The sequence below is a fragment of the Lates calcarifer genome, linkage group LG24 (genome assembly GCF_001640805.2).
Source record: "Lates calcarifer isolate ASB-BC8 linkage group LG24, TLL_Latcal_v3, whole genome shotgun sequence".
Taxonomy (NCBI): domain Eukaryota; kingdom Metazoa; phylum Chordata; class Actinopteri; family Centropomidae; genus Lates; species Lates calcarifer.
The window spans coordinates 1,688,188-1,706,015 of NC_066856.1; the positions used below are offsets into that span (position 1 = coordinate 1,688,188).

Consider the following 17,828-nt stretch of genomic DNA (forward strand, 5'->3'; position numbering starts at 1 on the left):
TCTTTCATCTTATTTAACACCGACCTCTCTCACCTTTTATTTAGCTCAAAAAGATACATATTATTCTGAAAGTCACACTTTATTCATCTGGATGTAAATCTTGGGCCTTTGGGATAATGACAAACAGTGTTAATGAGAGTGGAGCCATAAGGTGTATGAATATTTTTACTGAGTGCAAACAGGAACTTTATTTTACCAAAGGCTGATGAGACACTCTATATTTTTAGCTTCTGCGAAGTTGCTTTGTTAAATATTCCTCCGGCTTAAAGGAAGTTGTACATATGGCAGCTCAATACGAACACTTCACTCTCACACATATGTTGACACGTTTCCTTATGGGATGGTTTATTTAGATTTAACCTGCTTTATTTCAGTTAGGATAAATTGTCTAAACTAGGTTTCATAGCAGGAAAAGCACAGGTGTAATTAATAAAAGCAGCGAAATGAAATTCATTAACACCATCATTAATTTGATAATTTATACCTGTGCTTTTCCTGCAGTGACATGTCAAAAGATGGTCCAGGAAAAACACCTGTATTTTGAGTCTGAATGTGCTCTGCTGATTTTCAGTATGTAACCAGTTTAAACTGTCACAACTCAAAGTATATGTGTGTGTGTGTGTATGTATGTATGTATGTATGTATATATATGTATATGTGTGTGTGTGTGTGTGTGTGTTCATGCCAATTTCTATATCAGTAAAACTCTTCAGTGCTGTCTTTGTAGATATAAAAATACTGCAGACACTTTATTACACTCAACTGTACTGCATTAAAGTGATTGAAGAAATATTCAGATACTTACAGTAAAAATAAGAATACTAGAGTAATAAAAAGCACTTCAGTAAAAATGAACAAGAATGAGGTAAAATGTACTTGAAGTATTAAAAGTGCTCGCTCTGCAAGAAATGAGCCCTTGTGACAAATATTTGCAATCAAATTACTGCAATCTGATTCTAACCTGTGGGAGGCAGCAGAGTCCCGCGAGACATCTGCTCTGCCGGAAATTGATAAATAGAGGAAGATGAAATCCGCCATGTTTGCTCTGTTCGCTTCAAATGACATGTAGAGAAAAGTTTGTAGCTTGTAGACAACTTGGTTATATCTCGATGTTAACAGCAAGAAAGGAAATATTTTCCTCTCAGATAGTCACTATGGGATTGTCTGTGAAGATACTTGAGGTGACACGCAGCAGCTCTCTGGACTTTATCAACAAACTTTCTCCACTCACCTGGTGAGTTATGTGTTTATTTAGCACCATGTTTCCCCGTAGTGTCACATATTTCTTGTATTAAATGTATCTATTGTCTTACCAGTTCACGTATTTTATATTTTTGAACAGTGAATGTGATTTCAGACAGTTTTATCTGCCTCAGTAAGTGCTAAAACTGAACTGTAGTTAAAGCGAGTGCATTTAAATGACATTTTTTGGCTTTACGTTTGTCTTGTTGCCTCAGTTGTCCTTATGTTTAAGTGTTTGCTGGTAACTTTAATTTTTATGACTTCAAATTGACGCATAGTTAATCAGCATCAGCGTTTACGTTAGCAACGACTTAGACTGCTAATCAATATTGCTGAGCACCGGACCTAGAGATCTACCGGATACGTGTTTTAAAGAGCCACATAATGGCATATATTTAAACAGCAACAAACGGTATGATCCAACAAATGTTATTAAAAGTAGCACTACTGAACTCTTTGAGGGATGTTTGCTTTGACATATCAGAGTCCTGTGTAATGTCAACATGTGGAGTTCAGCCTTGACAATACAGCGAAGGTAAAAGCAAACGTTTGCATATTGGAAGTTTATTATTTAAAAATGATAACTCTAATATTTCCTCGTGTTTTAGGTAGAAATGACTGATCAGGACAAAAATCTGAAAAATATTGAGCAAACACCAAAAGCTGCTGAAATGTAAATAAACTGGGCACTTGTCCACATCATAGTATGTCCACTAAAGTTCTTGTTTTGGCCACTGACAGGCTTGTGTTGTTATATAAGTGTCTGACAACATTATGGATAGAATTCTACAGTGATAGACCTTTTATTAACCAGAAACACTGTTATATATCACTACCAGACTCCACTGACAAAACCAGAAATTTTATCGAGCAGAACACAGGAACTGCTGGAGTACCACTGCCTCCATCTGTTAGTTTGTTATTGTTTTTGTGTAATACTTAAACTTATGTAATGGACCTGAGTACTACTTCTACCCATAGACTGTATACTTCCACCACTGAAATTCACACAATGGCACAAACAAACTAACTGATTGAGATCAGTATTCCAGCAGCTCCCACATTCTGCTGGGTTAAATTGCTGGTTTCGTCAATGGAGTCTGGTCCAGAGTCCAAAGTTAGATTATCACAGTCTTAGTAATGTATTTATAGGTCTCATAATATTAGATTATTTATTTGGCATATTTTCCACTGGACATTTTGGCTGTTGATATTTTAATTTAACACATGATCCCTTGTTCCCTTGTAGACAATGAGGAACTTCCATAGAAGACTGTACTAAAAGCTATATGATCTAGGCTAATATTAGCATTGCATAATACATATTAGCTTTAGATAATATTACTCCATGCCATGACTCCTGTCTCAGCTCTTTGTGTGAATTCATCCTTGGTATGAGGAAGACTCAAGTTATAAATGGGACAAAGGCATGACATACTGAAAACTCTTGTAGCTAAAATGCATAGCATAGAGTAACAGCAACAAAAACCCTCAAAATAAAGTCACAGGTGACAATGTTTTCCTCTGTACACCTTTGTGAGCAGATGCATTCTGTTTAATTCCTGTGTGTTGCTCTGTCAGTGATAACTTGGTCAGGTCTCCTCAGATTTACATCATGAGTTGGGCTGGTGTAAGGATGTGTATGTTTTCCACCAAATGTGACTATCTAAAAATGGTTTGCTTTTCAAGATCTGTTATTTTCTTTTCTACAGATCATATACTGAAAACAAATACCACAGATTTTAACACTCCTTTTTTTCCATTTGTGCAGGTCTGTGCTGAACTTCAGAGAATTACAAACATCAACCTGAAGAATCACTCCTATGTCATGTTGGACTGACATGCTCCCCCCTCCAACCCAGTCTTCAGAGCTTGTTCAAGAAGAGAGCTGCACAGGGAGAGTGTTGAAGGTCCAGGTTAGCACTTCAGGATTTATGACCTCCAGGGCAGTTGGTTACACTTTGAGGACGATGTTACAGTGAGGACGACTCCAGCCTTCTGAAAACCTTGGTGCAGGTAAGCATGTTGTTTGGAAGTTATGTGGCAGTTAATGGAAGACAGTTAATCTGTCTTGATATGTCATAATGTCATAGTACAATATGTCATAAAAATGCAGTAGTGTAGTAAGACATAAAAATAAGAGATAGTGAGCCATAACAACAGACTATACTTCTATATGTAGTTATAGGGTAGCATAATCTGTTGTTAGCCAAGCTACCACTAACTTCACCTCAGGTGCTCAGTTTGTTTTTAAGATAAGGAGGTTTTTATAGAGGCTTAATTATCCGCAGAGGTCTCCTCTCCAAAACAAATGGACCATGTGATTAAAACAGGTAAAAACACTGAATGAAGCAGTTTCTAAAAAAAAATAAATAAATAAAAAATAAAATAAAATAAAGTTAGTATGGACAACTCTGGTTGGTTGTGTCCTACATTTACATCCAAAAACATGGGCAAATAAGGCTCAGGCTCAGAGTTATCCTATAAGATGTAAACCACATAATTATCATCTTAATGGAGGAATAAAACAACCAGGCCTTTGTAAATACAGTGTGTTGGTCTAAGCCTACATGGTGAAACAGTGTCATACTGAGTGTGTTATGGCTCTTTAGGACCAGCGTGACACTGGCAGAGAGAATATTCTGTGGAGTTTTACCTCTCTGTCCTCGTCCATTAGATTAGAGCTGGCTGCCCCGTGACCAGCCACTGGAGCAAATTGTCAATTATGATGTTTATTGTAGAGCACACAGCCGACTCCACGGCCTCAGGGGGGAGGTGTGGATGCTGCTGAGGAGGCACACCTCAAACTCCCCTCTCCTCTTCTTCCTCGCTTCATTCTTCCTCCTCCAGGCTAATTTGGTGGCATGTCTGTATGACACCTGCCACCGAGCCTAACAGAGATAACCATTTCCCTGTGGATTTCCCCTGGGAGAGACAGGAGGAGGGAGGCCTCTTTAATATTAGTCTGGATGCTCCTGAGGGCCAGTGCAGGCTACACAGAGGTGATCCTGATGCTGGAAAAGTGGAAATGGCCCAATATTACTGCTCATTATTAGATTTTTGTGTGTTTTTTACGAAGTTGCAGATTAAATATTATTCATTTAGCCTTCTCTATCAAAATCAGGTTCATCAAAAAACAGAAAAAAGACAAGATAAAATTACAAGATTTTGTGGTTTTATTCACATATACAGTACAAACATTCACTTTTTATTTGTTACTGAAGTGCAATTTACAGACCTTAGCAGCAATTCTTCATATACTTTGATTTACATCATAATTAGACATTTTAGGATCTCTGTCACATCTTTGTCAACATCTTTTATACATTTGTTTTTACATATGTACACTCATAGATACAATATTGCCATTCAGACATGCCTTATATTTATTATCTCTCAAAATAAATCTGTAAATCTGTTTTCATGGCTAACGCAGCCATTAGGAGACATGTTCATGAACAATATCTGAAGTGATGGAGTGCAGGCTGATGATGCACATGCTGATGAAAGACAAACATTTAATCTCTCTGTTCTGATGCTCACACACAAGATTTACACTAAGCAACGAACCAGATAATCTCAGTTCTTAAAAAACTGACTCCCAGTGTTTTGTTTTTTTATTGAAGCTGCCATTAGCCAAGGCCAGATGCCCATTAGGATCCTGGAGCCCCAAAGGTTCAGTATATGTCAACTGGTTTTTGATAATTTGTAAAATAAAAGTTCAATATTAACTGATGCAAGCTTTGCTTTATGCACTAATGTTGTTGCCTTGTTGTAATCTGTTTTGGATGTGGGGTATTTTTCAAATTCAAGTTGTGATTAATAAAATTAAAACAAACTAACCTGTGCACAGAGATGTTGGTAGGAATATCACATTTACAGCTCAGTAAACGCAGAACTGAGCAACACTGATTGGTCAATATATCTATAAGAAAAAAAGACAAATGAGCCCAGATGCAGGTCACATGTGGGTCAAGTTCTGGTGTAAATCTTGTGTGTGTAACATCATCTTCCTCACCTGCTGATCTCCACTTAAAGGCTAATTCTTATTCTTCAGACCCACAGTTCAGTCTGACAGACCACCGCAGAGGAGCACCACTAGATGTCACTCTCACTACTCAGATTTTACCGCTGACTGAGCCATGCTGGTGGCAGTTTCTAAATTCCTTACAGAGAAAACAGCAGTGACAGAACAACACAGTCATGATCTTAATGAATATAAAGACTTAGCTGCATTGAAATAAACCACACACACACACACACAGGGTGTATGTTTACATCATGAAATATGCAAAGACATAAAAATAGTGTGAGATACAAATTTACATGGTCGTGATCAGGGCTCCACAGTCACCTCGCATTAATTAATCTTTGACTCCTACAGGATGGTGTGTGTTGGAAATGGCGTCTAAAAATAAAATCCCCCAAGTCAACCACAGCGCTGACAGGGAGCAGAGCTAAACTTCCTGCCACCTCGACCATTATCTGTTCAGGGCGGTCATGACACAGAGAGGGAGCACGAGTCGATGAGGTCAACAAGGCCTCGCTAATGAGTCACGACCGAAACTCACTCTTATTGGTGACAATGAACTGCGGCTCAGACAGACAGAAACCGGCCACAACAGGCTGAAAAGCTGAGGCCAATAAATTTAATATGAAAGAGAGAGAAACAGGAAACTACCCCGCCCCCCCCCCCCTTCTCCATCATCACCTCCGCTTGTACTAAGGCAAGCTGTAATGGCTTCTTCTCCTTCTCTCTACCCAGTGGGCTGAGGATGGGAGGGAGGGAAAAGAGGGTGTATTAACCTGTCGTTGTGTCGTGTTGAACTCAGCCGCATTTGAAAGGCAAGATGGGGGAGGGAGGTGAGTGAAATAGGTGGAGAAAGGAAGAAAATGGAAAGAGGGCAAAGGAAGGAGAGATGGAGACAAAAGGAGAGGGAAGTCAGGAGTCAAAGGGTGAGTCAGAGAAGGAGGACAAAGATAGAAATGAGAGAGGGGAAGGTGAGGAGGGCCGGTCTGAAGCAATGCTCTGTCCTCTCTTTCTCACTCTCTTCCCTTCTTCTTCCTCTATCAGCCGTCACCCTGACAGGGCCGGTAATTGGACGTGGACCTCTCTCTCTCTCTTTCTCTGTCTCTGTCTCTCTCTCTCGCTCTCTCCCCCGTGGCTCTGCTCCTCAGCGGGAGCCTTGGGGCCCGGAAATAGCTGATGACAAGATAGCGGCTGCCTTTCATTCTGCTCAAGGTTACCCCACCCTTTCCCTGACAACCAAAGAGGGGGGTATTTAGGTGTGTGTTTGCTTAAATGTGTGTGTTTGTGGGGTTTAGAGAAGTCAGTCCTTTTTTTTGTCCCTTTTCTTTTCAGCCCATCCAGCTGACCTTCCTTGATGTTTCTGTGGCGGTGGTGAATTTAGGGGTTGCACTGGGAAACATCCAGGTGAGAAGGTGAAGCAGGATGTTGGTGAAGAGCATGGAGTCATCTTACTCTAAAAAAATAAAGGTTAAACAAACACTCTCTCTCTCTCTCTCACACAGACACACACACACACTTGTCTTCAGACCGACAGCAGGAACTGTTCCTGCTCGGGCGGTTTCTTCACCCAGGTACCGAGGCCTGTTTCCTGCAGAGATCTGAACCACTGCTGCTTCACTGTCTGGTAAGGACGCGCCGCCATCTTGGCCTCGCAGTACATGAGCTGGCGGTCCACCGAGCTGGACACGTGGATCCCCAGCTGATGAGGGCAAACAAGCAAGACAGAAACAGAGGAGGGGAAAAAGAGAGAGAAAGTGGGAGTCAGATAAAAGCATCACGTTGGAGAGAGGGAGAGAAAAGAAAGAGAGGAATAAAGCCAGAGCACAGAGGCTAAAGGTTTCATGGAGGGGCGGGGGGGAGAAGAAGAAGAGCGAGCAAAACAAAACGAATGAGCCGGCACAAATGCATTTGGGTGGGGTTGGGAGGTGGTGAGGTGGTGGAGGTGGTGGGGGCTTCAACAGCTGTGTAATCTCCCCATTTAAATTTCACAAGCAATTGAACATTCTCTGTGCTTTTTGTGCATTCCTATTGTCGCAAGGGGAAACAATGAAGATCGGCGGAGAGACAAGTGGGGAGAGAGAAAGGGAGAGCAAAAGTTTCTTTTGGAGATTAGTGCGACTGCTCTTGCGTGGCCCTTATATACGGCGTGCAGGGAGCACTTAGGGTGGGGGCCTCCTCGAGTACTTCTCCAAATAATTATGGTTTCATAGTCATTATGCTTTAACGGCTGCCATTTGGCGATGCAGGCAGTGTCTGTTACATAAAGTTTCAGAATGGAAATGAAAGTGCAGCAGGTCTGTGTGCTGCCGTTAAAGATCCGAGCTGCCAGTTTCTGATAAGCCGCATAGACAGCAGATGTTGTAGGGCCGACAAATTTATCTACGGCAGAAAGGAAATTCCACATATCCTCTACAGAGCGTTCACCTGCAGCCACAGCGCTCTGTGACTGATTCTAATACACGTGTCTGTGCTTTTTCACTGAGTGGATGTTGGCATGCATTTCGACAGCTAATGTTTCTGTATTACTGTGTGTGTGTGTGTGTGCGTGATTCCTCTTGGCAGTGGTTTGCATATTGTTTCTGACAGCAGCTGAGTGAAGCCTCTTGCTTTGCAGCAGAGTGAAACAGACATTTATTCATATGAAAATGTGATTATTGTTTAGGCTCAGACTAATTAAACAGCACATCATAATATTTTTTCTGCAAATAAAAAATACACTGTGGAAGATAGTTTTTAATTAACATTTAAATTAGAGGAACTTTTTTCACAGCACACATGTCATGACAAGAAAAGGACAGTGTAATTAATAATATTAACAATGGCTGTAATCCATTTAGCTATAAGTGGAACAGAGCTGCCACACCTACAGTTTGTTCACTCTGTGCTTTTTCTAGCATGACACAAAATGTCTGCTGTGGGAAAAGTCTGTGGAGTGAGGAGAGACTCGGTCACCTGGGGAATTTAATACAGTGTTATGACCATTAGTTTATGTCGGCCATTGTTTTCATTGAACTAAGTTTTAGTTAACGCTGTAGTTTGCCGTTACCAAATACAAAAAATGAACTAAAACTGCCCTGTGTCCAAATTACTATTTAAAAAAACTTACAAAAAGAAAATTTGGTGGAAGGCTCTGTAAGCTGGTTGGAGGCATCATCAGTCAGCAGAATGCTTCAGTGTTGCAGATAGGAACAAATCACAGTCATGGTTTCTAAACTCATCTAAAATTGACTCTGAATTTGAAAATGGTCAAACAGCTGAATGTTTTATCAGGTTTCTACAGAGCAAAACGTTAAAAAAAATAAATCATTTTTTTCTTATTTCTCAGCAAAATGCTCCTTCTGTTTTAGTTGGATGTTCAACCACAGTTTTGTACCTTTAACTATTTACCAAATAACCAGATATTTTCTTTGGCAGCTGCTCATTTTTTGAACTGATGATTCAGCTGGGAGCGTTTCATGCTTATCCACGTCTTGGAAACGCTCCAACTGCCAGTCAGCTAACACTGTCTTTGTGTTTTACAGCTGCTCAAATACAATTCAGACACTAACCACAAGTATCTGCTCTCCCCACTGATAGATTTCATTCACTCCCCCAGTGAGTGTGTGCTCTCACCTTGCGGTAAAGTCTGCTCCAGCGGGTGAACAGGGCGTGCTTGCAGAGACGCGAGGGTGTCCCTGAGTCCCGTCTCCGTCCTGTGGCGGTGTTGACCACCTCCAACTGTGTGTCGCCCAGCGACCAGTTGACGCTCACACACGAGGCCTTCCCTGTCTGCTGGTACTCGGCACTGCTCAGCCCTGCAGGAGGAGAGAGTGACTCAAAGTGGGCTGTTTAACCTCCACAGGTATTCCTCCACAGGTGATCCAAATTCAAAACACTTGATCTGAGTGTTTTTAAAATGAAAAGCACTTATGAGTATCTGAGTGAAACTTTGAAACTTTGTGTTTTTCCTTTCAAACCTCTTTGCTGTTTCGTTTAACCTTCCTTCACCCTTCCTTCACTCTCTCCCTCAGGCTAAAGGCAGACATAAAGTTTTGCAGCGCTGCAAAAAGCCAAGTCAACCTGGGCCTGAAACTGCATGGCTGTTTATATGAAGCTTTGATACACCCTCAGAGAGAGGGGGGAGGTGGGAACAGGCGGGCGGTTGAGCTCATAAGCAAAGTGTTCCTGCCTTTGTGTGAGTACTAGTCTGCTCCTGGGTCGCTGCAGTTAACAGTGTCTGAGTGTTGCCAGCGATGTACGCTGTAAATATTATCTCCAAACACAAAGATCAACCCTCCTCCACACTGGACTGTCTCTGTCCCGCCCTCTCCACCACTCTCTGAAATCATTATCCTCACTGGCAAAGCACACACAGCCGTCAGTGGAGGGAAGAGAGGGAGAGAGGTAGTGGAGGTGAGGGGTGGTCGCGTTGGGCTACATGTGGAGAATTAGCTGTCTGTGTGGAGAACATGAGTGTTGGCAGAGGTTCAGAGCCTGTGGATGAAATGCAGCTGACAGCAGGGTGAAACACGAATGAAGGCTCGGGGCAAAAATGTCCTTGAGAAGCCACCGTAGGTGTTGCATAGGAGCCAGGTTTGATTCAGTGTTTGAGGTTTTGAAAGCCTGAAGCAGCAGAAAATATTCACAACTCAGTTGCTCGTGCATTTCCCAAAATATCAAACCATAAGTGTCACATCCATATGATAACATTACAATAAATACTAATGTAAGAAAGTAGGAAAAAACATTGCTCATCTGTTTACCAGGGCTGACCTCTGACCTCATGAATTATGGTGAGTGTGCTGCACTGTATTGTCACAGACATCGCTTTTTTCCCTTACTGCTGAAAATATGACAATGGAGGGTTGAATACGTGTCACGCTGCCACAGACATACTTCTCATGTAGCATCTATGCTAACAAAATGTGACAGCTAAGTGCTGCCTTGAACATTAAATCCACTCTGAATCTGTAAAACTGTCTTCAGGAAAGAATCGCTGTCTTGGATTTCACCTTGACTTCCACCTCAGTTATTTATGATATCATGTGATGTTAAAGGAAGCTTCATAGAAGATCAGCAGACAGATTCTCTGCCACGGCTGAACAACAGTTGCTTCTGATCTCACTGCCTGACAGACAGCTTGTTATAGTACAATACCTCATGTACAATACCACAGTACATGCCTGCAGATCATCTCCCCCCTTCCCACACTCATTTTCCCGTCCTCACTCTTCCATTCACCAGTCGCAGCTCCTCTTTTCTGTAGCTCCTTGGAGCTGGAATGAATCGCCTGCCACGGTAACAATCCTCAAAGTCTCTTATTACCCATCTCTCCTCTCTTGTGCAGACGCACCTCTTTGAACAAAAGACTCTCCTATCCATCCTGCCTTTTTCCTTTCTCCTGCTCCATTCATGGCTCATTTCATCCCTTCAATGGACTTGACTCCTCTGTTTCTGTAATAGCCAATTTGATTTTTCCCTCATTGAAGACTTGATCAATTTCTCTTCTGGGAGGTGTTTGGCAGACATGAAAGAGGCAGAATTAGAGCCTTTGGTTATGGGATTCATGGCTGTACAGTAATATCTGAGGCTGCTGTAGAGCCACAATACAGCACAGCCTGTGTGTTTATGTGTACACGCCGCATCCCTCCAGCAATACTCCATTACTGCGGGGTTTTCTCGCAAGGATGGAGCAGCAGAGTGTAGCAACAGGTATGTGAAAACAACAAGTGAAAGGTTGCTGGTTCAGATTCCTGAAACACAACATGTAGAGCTGTTTTCTTCACAGGTGAACAGCTCCTGTAAGGCTGATGGATACAGTCAAATTTGATCCAACAAATTTAGAGCAACACTTTCCAAAAGATAATGATAATGATATTACTGCAATATCTGTAGAAAATAATGCTAATCAGTCAGTCAGTGTGATTTGTCTTTTTTTGCAAACGAATTACACTCAAGAGTACAGGGAGGTGGAGAGAGAGTCTGTGGCCATAACTATACAAAATTACAATTACAATTAATGGACCATGAGTAGGCAACCAGGTCCACTGTATTATCAGATGTGTATTATTAACATGATATGATATCAATATTTCATTTTTTCAGAATATCACAGTTTTCATTAATCCAGGTGTATTGCAACACCTCTTCTTCTCATCATATTAAACCTGTAGTTGTACGTCTACCTGTAACTTAAAAGCAGCAGCAGAAGATCGATGGGTCTGAGTCTGTGTTGGGCAGTAATCACATTACCCAGTAACACATTACAGTACAGCGATTACTTTTTTCAGTAAGTGTGAGGGATTAAATGTGAAATTCAGTCATTACATTCCAGCTGCTAATCCAGCTCCAACCTACAGGAAAAAAATCCCTCTGTCAGCTGTGAATATGTGGAGTGGCAGCAGGGCGTAGCTGTAAAACAAGCATTTGTACTCCAACAGTGGTGAGCAATCATTATTAATGTTTCCTTTATCTACTGTTGCTTTGATTCCTCTTATCCCAAAACCACTAAAGCCTCGCCACAGTTTGTGTTCACGCTGCGGTGAAAGTGAACGGCAGCAGGACGAGCGCGAAGGACAAGTCAGTCCATCGATGTGTTTGGCCCTCGGGGTTCAGGTGGAGCTGCTTTGGCTCGGCGCGATAAGAGCGGGGCCCGCGATCCCTGGGAATTTCCTCCAGGGGTGTTGCTTTTAAATAACCCTGGACACACAATAGCCGGGGAGCTCATCAGAGCCAATGAAAGGACGGAGGAGGAGATGAGAGGAAGGTGGGGGTAGATCTGCACACAGACATCTGAATGCAAGTGAAGCTCCCTCTCTTTCTTTAATTCCCTTCCTGCCTCGCTGTCTCCCTCTCTCCCCCTCAGCCTGTCTCTCTCTCTCTCTGTCCGAGCTCCCTTCAGATTGAATGGCTGTCTGATAAGGGCTGTGATTACATTGATTTGATGTAGGGCCATCTCCACTGTCTGTCCATCTCCCTCCCTCTCCTCCCCTTCCTTCACCCTTCTACCCTTCAACAGACTGTTGCTACACGAGCTACTGCAGGTGCAAACAGTCTGGGACACACACAGAAAACACACAATCACTGAAAAGGAGACACATGAGAGGCTCCGTCCGTTTTAAGAAACTGTGTTCAGGTCATTCTGCAGCATCAGAAAAAAAATGATATCATCATTATACAAACTGTGCACTTACTGAGAAGTTTATCACAGTTAGAGTGAATAACTTAAGATTATTAACTAAGTATGAATGATGAACAAACAGATCACACCTGACCACAGTTCTCCAAACATTAACTACAGCTTGTAATATCTAAAACCAAAAACCTCCAGACAAATGACTCCGTTCAAAAAGCCGTTGAACAAATCATGAGAAATGCTCACAGAGGCCGTGGTCGGGGGAATTCAACGATAGATTCGTCCCAGCTATCATCACCAGAGGACAATTTCAGCACAATTATCAATCTTGATGAGGATAGGCCTCACAAAATATTCATCCTCATGGCAACCAATTACCCAGAGCAGAGCCCTGCAACGCAAAGAGTTCCAGTGCCCTTCAAGAAGTATTCTTGAAACCTGACAAAAATATGGTATTAGAGTTAGATTTATCCACTGTGTGCATTCGATACGATATAATGTGTTTTCTTGTGTGTGACTGTCACAGTCTTTGTTCTTATCAATGATCCCCAGCAACAAACTGTGCCCTACATCGCTGTGCATCTCTGTCGCTCAGCTTCTCTGACTGGCCTAGATCTGAAGTGATGGCTGATGCAGTTCCTACAAGTTGGGCGTCATTCAGATCCTCTTCCAGCATTCATCTTCACTACAAACGAAAGCCTGAGGTCTCAGTGGAGCCCTGGAAGCAGACGTGCCAGACAACTTCTTAGCTGTTGCTTGTCTGGCTGGCACAATGTAACTGTAGAGAGGCAGGGGTACATGGGTTTGTTAAGTGTGTGAGGGTGTATGTGGGTGGGTGGGTGCTTCATGTGTGATGGGTTGGGATTCATTTGGCCTGGAGCTGACATATTCATTAAATGACATGCCTGAAAATAGATACTGTAAATACATGTGGCCTAGGATCTCTACATGGGAGGTATGTCTGTGTTTAAAGTGAAGAAATACAAAAGCAGGAAAAAAAACATTGACCTGAAAGACTCAAATTATTCCCTGCAGGTCAGCCACCGAATGTTAGAGGCTATTTCTTGTGTATTTCTGCCATATTTTGAAACCGTTAAACAACATAAACCCTTGTTCTTCTGTAACTGCACAAACATTAAGATGAAGTCATTACAACTGACACAATAAGACAGAGTCGTCCATGTGTTTGCTTCACTATGATGCTCTGTAGTAAAGTACAGAACCAACTTTGTATTAAATTGATAAGACTTATCTTTAAAGCTGCTTAATCAATATTTCTATAATAACAATGTATATGTGTATAACGTGAGAGGGATCACTCGTAGTGATAAATGCACAGAATTAAGACCGTCTGCAGCTCCCCTCACTGATTCACTGCTCTCATATTGTTTATGGCTCCACAGGCACTTGTCTATTATTGCAGGTGTCAGTAATTATCACACTATAAGACTTGTAAATTAACAATTTCAAAAAATAAAGAACTAACAAGTTGACTTGTGTTTTAGCTGATTACTCTGATTACTCTTACGCTACACAGAGCTGCTGTTTGTGGTTAAACACAACATATTACATGCCATGGAACTTTATTTCTGACTCAGTACTAATGTATTAGAAAAATATCAGAGTTTAGTGAGATAAAATTACAACTCAAACACTAGTGTTCTACAACCACTCAAAAACTGTTGAATAATTCTGCATGTAACCTCAATGATCTGTAGCAGCGACACACTGATGATCTCTATTTTTCTGAACTCTAAGATGCACATTTGCACTATTTCATGATCCTGACAGTTCTGACCTTCAAGTCCTTTCTATGTGACCAGGTTTCCAGCACCGGCTACAGCAAACTGCAAGGACTCATAGCTCAATTTCATTGTGCCACTTTTCCGGACTTCCCTGAGTCGTTATATTCCTGAATATAGATAATCTAAATCACAGTGAGACGTGTCTGCCTGTGTGTGTGTGGTGTGTCGCAGTCGTACCACTGAGCAGGGGCTGGTTGCGTCTGTAGGTGGCGGGCAGCGGGCCGAGCCGTTCCTGCCGCTGGTTCAGAACTCGGCCCAGATGGCCCGTGTGGCGCAGGCTGCCGACGGTCACGCTGTGAAGGTACACCGGCTCCACGAAGTGGCTGAGCAGCGCCCCCTGCAGGCCCAGGATGTTCCATCTGAAGGGGAGGGAGGAAAGAGGGAGGTGGATGTGGAGGGAAAGATGCAAAAGGAGGGAGAAGAGGGAAAGGATGGCATAAAGGGAGTGAATGTGTGTGAGGAAAAGGTGAGGGTGAGGATGAAAGAAAGATGGAAACAAGGAGGGAGGGCAACAGTTTGGGTGGGGGGGGGGAATCAGGGAGGAAAAGGAGAAAAAAGATGGATAGAGAAAGGAGGGGAGAAAAAGAGAGAGAGAGAGAGACAGATGTGAGAGCCTCAATGACAGATAGAAACAATTTGATCATTATCTTGATGTGGGACGTGATGAACACACACACACACACACATCCACTCCTTCCTCTCCCACTTCCCCTGGCTTCAGAGACACAAACCATCATCACCACCACCAACAACACTGCCAAAGGTCAGTACATCAGCATTCATTACATGGAACAACACATTACCATGTGTGCATTCATCAGTGCCGTTGAGGTTAATGCACTGCATGGGGCTGCAGGAAAGCTTCAGTCGATTGCTCAGTACGGGGGGCGACCGCCTCAGGGTTTGTTTAGGGAGATCCACGAGTGACACAAAATCTCTGTGGGGCTAATCCCGCCAGCCACACCGGCGCCTGTTACTGTAGCCAGCTGGTCATGTGCCACCTACTGCTGAAATCCCCTCTACTTAATCAGCAGATGCTAATTTATGGATGGAAAATGATAATTACCATGTTTATTATCATTGCTGCCCTTCAAAGAGAGAGGAAGCGTGCTGTGTACCTGAGTACTCTAATGAACTTATGCCAGGCACAATCACAGGCTCCATATGATGTTACTAATTTTTACATTGCTGTTCTTTTTGTTAATCAATGTCTCTTTATCTGCTTGTTTTTTTCTCGCTGACTTAATAATCACTCATTATGGCTTCTTTCGCCTCCTGAGCAGTCAATTAACATCAGCCGCTTTCTGGGAATCACTGAACAGGCTCACGAAGCTACGCAGGCCCTCCTACACTTTACCTGCAATCTGTCAGCAAGATCTGTCCTTCCCTCTCAGACAGAGAGGAGGAGCTTTGTTCAGAGAGCGCGTACACACACGTATGTACACACACACACACACACACACACACACACACACAACCTCAGTGCTCCACCAAAACAGAAATAGTTTAGCCTGAAATATTAATTTACCCAGAAAGCGACACCGTGAATCAGAAACATCTTCTAATCTCATGCAAGAAAAGAGCCATCTGGCTGGGGTGTGTGAATTTAAAGCGAGGAGAGGGGAGAGACCTCCTCTCTCTCTCTCTCTTTCTACATCTATCCTTTCTTCCCTCCCCGGTAAACGCCGACCATTAAAGTAATGTGTTCATCTGCATAAAACTGCAGTGGAATGGAGAACATCATCGTTATATGAAAAGCCATTTAAGCTCCTCAATTAAATCCAGCTGTCGACTTCAAATCAAATATTAACAGAGGAGCTTCACAGGGCCGTGGCTTAAGAAAACAAAATGATCATCAGGTGAAGCAGTGATGGGCTGAGACACTGGCTATTATCAGAAATGTTTATGATGAGAGCAAAGATCCTAAAATCCCCTGTGGTCAAAGTTGAACTAACCATAATAAAGTGCAGGAACTGAAGGAAGTGGAGAAATAAAAAAGTAATGGGAGGTTGCAAAATGAGTGTGACAGAGGACAAAAAGAGCATCCAGGGGATCACTGTAAGATTACAGCAGTGTGTGTGTGTGTGTGTGTGTGTGTGTGTGTGTGTGTTGAGTCTGCGGTCCTAAGCTCCTCTCAGTTCCACCCTCCACTCTGACCTTGATAAACTGGCCCTTGGTGACCCACTCACTTTAACGACGGCCACCGATCATTTACAGCGATAAAAAAAAACAGAGAGAGGAGGCTGTGGAGCAAAGAGAGTGCGTCTGCCGTCTGGCCTGGCAGGATGGAGGGGGAGAGGATGGTGGGAGGGAAGAAAAGCAGGGTGTCCCTTCTCCCTCCTCCGTCACTCTATTTTTTTGTAAAGTAATTGCTTTCACCCCCGTTGGTGACCTGGGTAGATTTAATCACACCATCTCCAGCCCTGGCCAACTGAATCAAATTGGTCAAATTAACAGCGGCTCCACAGGAGAAGGGTTCACCTCTCTCTCTCTTACTCTGTCTCTCACTTCCTTTCTCTCTCTCTCTCTCTCTCTCTCCGTGTGTGTGTGTGTGTTTGTGCCAGTCCTTTCACACACACAACAGTGGCTCAGCTGTGGTCCCTGTATGGCTCAGTTGGCACAGTGCGGTGCTTACTAAGCTGAATTCATGGGTTCAGTTCCTGTTGAGGCCCAGTCACAGCACAAGAACTGAGACTGTATTAAAGTTCATTGAGTTCAGATATGTTAGAAAATGAAAGGGTGGAAGTAAAGAATGACCAGTGTTGAGTACCTTCACTGTGTACATGTCTGAGTATTCTTAGCCATGCTAGCAGCTGTAGGGATGGCTCGCAAAGTATAAGTTACCAAGTCATCAAGTTACCAAACACGTCCTGTGTGCTTTGTGTAACTCTGTTTTAAATGAGACGAAGAAATAAAGGAAGAAATAACACACTCTGTCTCTCACAAATGATGAAAAAAAAAACAACCTCTGCTCAGTTCAGTACACTCAGAGGTTTTGTTGCCACAGCAACACTACACGAGTCTCAGTCATCAGGTTGTCAGACTGTTCACACTACACAACTCTTTATCAGGAATCTTTACCTGGTCTCAGAGCCAACTCAACTTCATATATTAAGTGAAATTAGGGCATAATAAATAACTGAGGTAAACAGAATTAAAATAAAATGAACAATATTTAAATAGTAATAAAAAGTACAAAGAAACTGCCTTTACCCAAAGAGAAATAAAATGTAAAGAGGAACAGTGTAAACAGTAGTTTTCCCTCAGGGTCCATGGAGACCAGACAGAGTCGTTGGGATTCCTCCTGGTGAAAGTTGTTGTAATTAATGACCCTCTGTCTCTGATTAACCATTTCAAGATTCCTGATTACAAGACAACAAGTTGTGTAGTGTGAACACAACAGCAATCTGATGACTTTGACAGTCATGCAGTGTAAACATGGCATTATTTGGTCAGGTTGCTAATGTTACCAAACCTCACTGACTTTATGACTTTCTCTAATTGTTCTTCCCTGTTAGACCTGTGACCACAGTTTATCAAGAGCCACACAGTCTGTCTTTAAATGTGTCACATGTGGATATACTGTTCATCACTGTTCTGAATAAGGCCACTGCAGCTCACTGAGGATCACGGTCCC

The 17,828-nt window shown here is 42.6% G+C and overlaps 1 protein-coding gene and 1 long non-coding RNA gene across 2 annotated transcripts in view; one reads left to right on the forward strand and one right to left on the reverse strand.

Moving 5' to 3' along the window:
* The first annotated feature begins 632 nt into the window (after window positions 1-632).
* Window positions 633-10,553, forward strand: LOC108898317 (uncharacterized). Its single transcript, XR_001963439.2, has 6 exons — window positions 633-1,234; window positions 3,014-3,258; window positions 6,605-6,676; window positions 6,775-6,896; window positions 8,849-9,113; window positions 9,283-10,553. It is a non-coding gene; the product is annotated as an uncharacterized LOC108898317 (long non-coding RNA).
* The window catches only part of adarb2 (adenosine deaminase RNA specific B2 (inactive)), a 162,325-nt gene continuing 151,291 nt past the window's right edge, over window positions 6,795-17,828 (reverse strand). The window contains exons 8-10 of the mRNA XM_018698281.2: window positions 14,369-14,550; window positions 8,885-9,066; window positions 6,795-6,971 (exon numbers count right to left, since the gene is read on the reverse strand). Of these exons, the coding sequence (XP_018553797.1) occupies window positions 6,795-6,971; window positions 8,885-9,066; window positions 14,369-14,550 (541 nt within the window). The remainder of the gene's footprint in view (window positions 6,972-8,884; window positions 9,067-14,368; window positions 14,551-17,828) is intronic.